Here is a 6,000-nt window from a genome sequence, read left to right on the forward strand (position 1 = left end):
GGAGGAAGAAAGATAGAAACCTGCAGACCTGCTTCACTGCTCATGAAGCTTCCCCCCTGCAAGTGGAGAACAGGGTCTTGAAGCCCGATCCTTGTACATGGTGATATGTGGCTTAACCATGTGCCAGTGCCAGTGCCAGGCCTCACTAATTCATTTTCTTTAAGCTGGTTCTTTTTCATTATACAGATTTTTTTTTCCTTTTCTCCTCCAGGGTTATTGCTGGGCTCGGTGCCTGCACCATGAATCCACCGCTCCTGGAGGCCATTTTTCCCCCTTTTTGTTGCCCTAGTTGTTGCAGCCTCGTTGCGGTTATTATTGCCATTGTTGACATTGCTTTGTTGTTGGATAGGACAGAGAGAAATGTAGAGAGGAGGGGAAGACAGAGAGAGGGGGGGAGAGAAAGATAGACACCTGCAGACCTGCTTCACCGCCCGTGAAGCGACTCCCCTGCAGGTGGGGATCCGGGGGCTCGAACCGGGATCCTTACGCCAGTCCCTGCACTTTGCGCCACGTGCGCTTAACCCACTGCGCCACCGCCCGACCCCCCATTATACAGAATTTTAAGATGTATTCTGTACTTTTTTCTGAGCAGTATACTTAAGTGGAGACTAAATGTTGAAGATGGACATGAAAATTTTAGTCACTGAAAAAATTCTCAAAGTAGTCAGAGTACTCAGACGATAACTAAATAGCTTGTAGTTTCAGTAAAACTTGAATTCCCAGATACCAGTGAGAAAAAGAAAAGTTTTAAAACTTGGAAACAGTGAAGTCCTTTTTTCTCATTCCAGTAAAGAATTGTACTCACAGTGTTTGGTTTTGGTATTTATTTAATACTGTGCATAATCAATAAATGTTTTCTTTCCTGTTTTATTTTCCTCTTTCCCTTTGCCTCCTTAGTTCTTAGTTTCCTTTGATAATCTCTTGGCTGCCCAGGACTCTCCACTTTGGCATCCTGTTCAGGTGTGCCTCTTCTTTCCCAGTGTGTTTACCCCAGTTCCTCCTCTGCCCTGTCTGTCCTGCAGTTAGAGAGATATACATTAATTGGCCCCCATTCTGTCAAGGCTGTGCTCTTTGTGAAGCTAAAGACTAACTGATGTAGGAAGTAATTGTGAATGTCAGTTGGCCGCCAATGACTTAGAGATGTTACCTTTCCAGGTGACATGTTACAACAGAATGGAACCACCTGGAGAAGAGTCTGCTTAAATCTAAAGGAGTGGTTCTAATGATAGAAATTCAAGATGCTAGTAACCATCACTCGACTGTTTTGTTTTTAACAAGTGAACCTTTCTGTGTCCTTATAACAAAATTATATATTGTCTGTTTGATGCCAATGGCAAATTGAGTTTTTAATTTTTTTTTATGTATAGATCTTAACACTCTAAAGGTGTGTTAAATAAATAAATTGCTATATCTTCCTTTTCCTTTTCAGAATGACTGATGGATACTCAGGAAGTGATTTAACAGCTTTGGCAAAAGATGCTGCACTGGGTCCTATCAGAGGTGGGTGTAGTAGAGCTTGAAACATTAACAAGAATTTTTTTCTTTTTTTTTTATATTTATTTTATTTATTTATTCCCTTTTGTTGCCCTTGTTGTTTTATTGTTGTAGATATTATTGTTGTCGTCGTTGTTGGATAGGACAGAGAGAAATGGAGAGAGGGAGGGGAAGACAGAGAGGAGGAGAGAAAGACAGACACCTGCAGACCTGCTTCACCGCCTGTGAAGTGACTCCCCTGCAGGTGGGAAGCCGGGGTTCAAACCGGGATCCTTATGCCGGTCCTTGTGCTTTGCGCCACCTGCGCTTAGCCCGCTGCACTACAGCCCGACTCCCCAACAAGAATTTATTATACCACTTTAGAGGTTTAATAAGAGATTTTGAGTGGCCTTTCTGGTTAGTATGAAGTCAGAAAATGAAATCACTAAAAACTTGGCACAGTAGTTTCTGTTTCAGGTGGGATTTGAGCTCTCCCTTCCTACATGCAGCAGGGACTCTTCACAAGAACTGAAGGAGGTCTGCAGGTGTCTATCTTTATCTCTCCCTCTTTTTAACATTTTTTTTTTTTTTGAAATTTTTATCTATTTATTGTATACAGACAGTGAGAAATAGACTGGGAATGGGAAGATAGAGAGGCAGAGAGACAACTGCAGCCCTGCTTCACCACTTGCAAAGCTTTCCCCCTACAGGTAGAGACGAGGGACTAGAACCCTTGTCTTTGTGCATTGTAACATGTGCACTCAACCAGGTGCACCATCACTCGCCCCCCCCCCTTTAAGAAACATTTAAACATTTTTCACTATCTTTATTTATTGGATAAAGATTATTATTTATTGGGTAGAGATAGCCAGAAATTGAGCAGGAAGGGGGGGGGGGATAGAGAGAGAGAGAGAGACACCTGCAGCACTGCTTCACTTACACATTGTATCATGTGTGCTCAAGTAAGTGTGCCACCCTCTCTACCTTTTTATCTCTGCCTCCTTTCTCAATTTCTGTCTGTCCTATCTAATAAAATTTTTAAAAAGGGAAAAACATAGCCACTTTGAGCTGTAGATTCGTAGTGCTGGGACTGAACCCCAGTGATGATTCTGGATGCAAAAAACATAACATAATGTTGTAAAGCATTTTAACTATTTTGAAAATACAAAAATGTTCTCGGATTGAAAGACCTACACCAGGTTTGTAATCCAGTGGTAGAGTACTTGTTCTGAAAGTTGGAGCTCCTGTGTTGATACTTAGAACATATATGCGTGTACACAGGCATACCTTTTGTAAAAAATAAAGTTGTGTTCATTTAAGTTTATTCTCGTCTTTGTAAAATGTGTTGATTTTGAACTATAGTTCCCCCTCCAAACAAGCCTCCTACTTACTCCTAGAAGGAATAGTATTTTAAGCACCTATAACCTATATATGTCCTTGATATTAATGAGTGCCATTTCCCTTTAAAATACACTACTCAAGTAGTGTATTTTCAGACCATTTCACTTATTTATTTATTTATTTATTTATTTGCTGCTCATCCATTTTTATCAGAATTGTTTTTTTTAACAGACTTTTGTATTTTACAGAACTGAAACCTGAACAAGTGAAGAATATGTCTGCAAGTGAGGTATAATATCTTATAATTATTATTCCTTTGTCCTGATAACTATATTTTAGGACATCTTTTTGTCTGAATGTTTCTAATTTATTAGGAACTAGAAAAATTTACCTTGCTTCTGCATATGGGGGCCTATCAAAGCACAATCTCTCTGTGAGGAAGGAAAGGGAGAACCAGAGGTTCACTATGGAATATGCAATGCTGAGGACCAAACTTGGGATTTATTACTTGAAAATTTAATACTTTATCCACCACAGCACCTTGCAGGCTGCCAAATGAGAATATCTTATGATGTTCTTTGGTAATAGACAAATTATATATATAGCCACTAAGTAATTTTCTTTTAAAATTTTTTTAGCATTTATTTATTTATTTTCCCTTTTGTTGCCCTTGTTGTTTTATTGTTGTAGTTATTGTTGTTGTAATTGATATCGCCGTTGTTGGATAAGACAGAGAGAAATGGAGAGAGGAGTGGAAGACGGGGAGAGAAAGATAGACACCTGCAGACCTGCTTCACCACCTGTGAAGCGACAGCCCTGCAGATGGGGGTCGGGAGCCGAATCCTTAGGCTAGTCCTTGAGCTTTGCACCATGTGCACTTAACCCGCTGCACTACTGCCCAACTCCCACTAAGTCATTTTCTATTATTATAATATGAAAATACTAAATAGAAGAAAATTATTGGAAATGAGGGTTTGCTTCCTTTCTATTTTATTTTGATAAAATAGAAAATTTTGGTCTGGTGCAGTGGATAAAGCATTGGACTCTCAAGCATGAGGTCCTGAGTTCAGTCCCTGGCAGCACATATACCAGAGTGATGTTTGATTCTTTCTCTCTCTTCACCTATCTTTCTCATTAATAAGTAAATAAAATATTAAAAAAAAAAAAAAAAAACAGGAAATTTGGGACAGGAGAGGAAGATAGAAAAGGTGAGGGAATGTGGTCCCTGAAGTAGCGCAGTGGATAAAGCATCGGACTCTCAAGCATGAGGTCCTGAGTTCAGTCCCCGGCAACACATGTACCAGAGTGATGTCTGGCTTTTTCTCTCTCCTTCTATGTTTCTCATTAATAAATAAAATATTAAAAAAAAAAAAAAAAGTGAGGGGAAAGGAAAGATACTAACCGGGTCTGTCACCACCCAGCCAAAATGAGGGTTTTATGTTTTATTATCTTTATTTGTTGGATAGAAACCATCAGAAATTGGGAGTTGGGTGGTAACGCAGTGGGTTTAGTGCACATGGTGCAAAGCACAGGGCCAGCGTAAGGATCCCAGTTTGAGCCCCCGACTCCCCACCTGCAGGGGAGTCACTTCACAGGCGGTGAAACAGGTCTGCAGGCATCTCTCTCCCTTTCTCTGTCTTCCCCTCCTCTCTCCCTCTCTCTCTGTCCTATCCAACGACGACATCAATAATAACTACAACAATAATGAAAAACAACAAGGCAACAAAAGAGAAAATAAATAAATGAAAATTAAACAATAATAAATAAAATCTTAAAAAACAAGCAAGAACCCAGCATTATTGCTTTAATGTATCATTGAGTAATGCTTTATAAAAACTTTTTATCATTTTCTTTTGATTTAGATGAGAAATATTCGATTAGCTGACTTCACTGAATCCTTGAAAAAAATAAAGCGCAGTGTGAGCCCTCAAACCTTAGAAGCATACATACGTTGGAATAAGGACTTTGGAGATACCACTGTTTAAGAAAACACTTTTAATCCTGCAGAACATTTGACTTTCCAAGAAACAAACGTGCTGTCTTCAGAGAATAGTTACCAACTCCAGCAGCTCAGCCTAAGTTTACAGAACTTTTCAGTTTTATAACTTTTTGTGCACCCCAGAAGATGAACCAGAAAACAAATTTAAATGCACAATGCAAATAGAATATTTTGTTTAAGGTTTTCTTGCCTCCGTTGTCATGGTCATACCAGTGAAGACTGTAAGTGCACCCCAAAAGAAAGGAGGAAAGAAAGAAAGAAAGAAAGAAAGAAAGAAAGAAAGAAAGAAAGAAAGAAAGAAAAAACAAGAAATAAGAAAACTGTTTTTGGTCTTACTATATAATCAAAATGTAAATAGTCATTTGTATATTGTGTTGCAGATGAAAGTATTCCAGAGGCAGTGAATAGTAGAAGACACAAGAGCCGTTGGTTGTTTGTCTTCTAGCGTCTTTTCTTAAAATAGTAACTTTTCCTATTTCCTCTCCCACTGTGCTCTTGATAACAGGTGACTGGAATGCCAAACACTTATGTTTCTTCCTCTTTTCTGTTTTTCCTTTCTTTTTACAAATTCATTGTGCCAAATGAAACTTTTTCCTAAATAACAGTAATAGGAAAAAGCATATTGAGGGTTTTATCCTCTTCAGAAATCTATGGACATTAAACAACTGTGTTCTTTTTAGTCTTATTTTTCTATTACCTTGCTACCAAACAATTTAGAAAGCAATATGATAGCAGCAATGCTAATCTGGTAATGCAGAGATTTGAATGACTTTGTCATATAACATGTAGTCAGTCCTCATGTGACTTGCGATATTTTTTCTTTAGTATATTTGTCAGAAATCTATTGTTGACTGTTAAATTATTCCTAGTAGAATTGTCCTAATACTCAAGATACCAATTTTAACTGCTCTAAAAGTGGTTCTGATGCAAGAGAAGTTAAATCACTTCTAATTTACTGCTTACTGCTTTCTTGCTGTTTACAGAATAATTACAAGGCAGTGGATCCTACCATCTTTTAATATTAATCCCTTCAATAAAACTTAAAATTACTGTTTTTATAATTGCAAACGTTTTATAGGTTTCTTGTGCTCACTTTGTTAACTGAAGTTTGAGTCTATTAATCTGCCTTCCCCCCCAATGTACAGTACTTCTGTTTCTTGTTTGTATATGTATGCCTGAATTTTCAT

At 38.2% G+C, this 6,000-nt stretch overlaps 1 protein-coding gene across 4 annotated transcripts in view; it reads left to right on the forward strand.

Moving 5' to 3' along the window:
- The window catches only part of SPAST (spastin), a 61,673-nt gene extending 56,594 nt beyond the window's left edge, over positions 1–5,079 (forward strand). For all 4 annotated transcript variants that reach the window (XM_060186826.1, XM_060186828.1, XM_060186827.1 and 1 more), the window contains 3 exons: positions 1,430–1,500; positions 3,063–3,103; positions 4,677–5,079. In XM_060186826.1, coding sequence (XP_060042809.1) covers positions 1,430–1,500; positions 3,063–3,103; positions 4,677–4,799 — 235 coding nt within the window. In that variant the 3' untranslated portion in view covers positions 4,800–5,079. The remainder of the gene's footprint in view (positions 1–1,429; positions 1,501–3,062; positions 3,104–4,676) is intronic.
- Positions 5,080–6,000: the final 921 nt, after the last annotated feature.

This window comes from Erinaceus europaeus, chromosome 3, assembly GCF_950295315.1.
Source record: "Erinaceus europaeus chromosome 3, mEriEur2.1, whole genome shotgun sequence".
Taxonomy (NCBI): Eukaryota; Metazoa; Chordata; class Mammalia; order Eulipotyphla; family Erinaceidae; genus Erinaceus; species Erinaceus europaeus.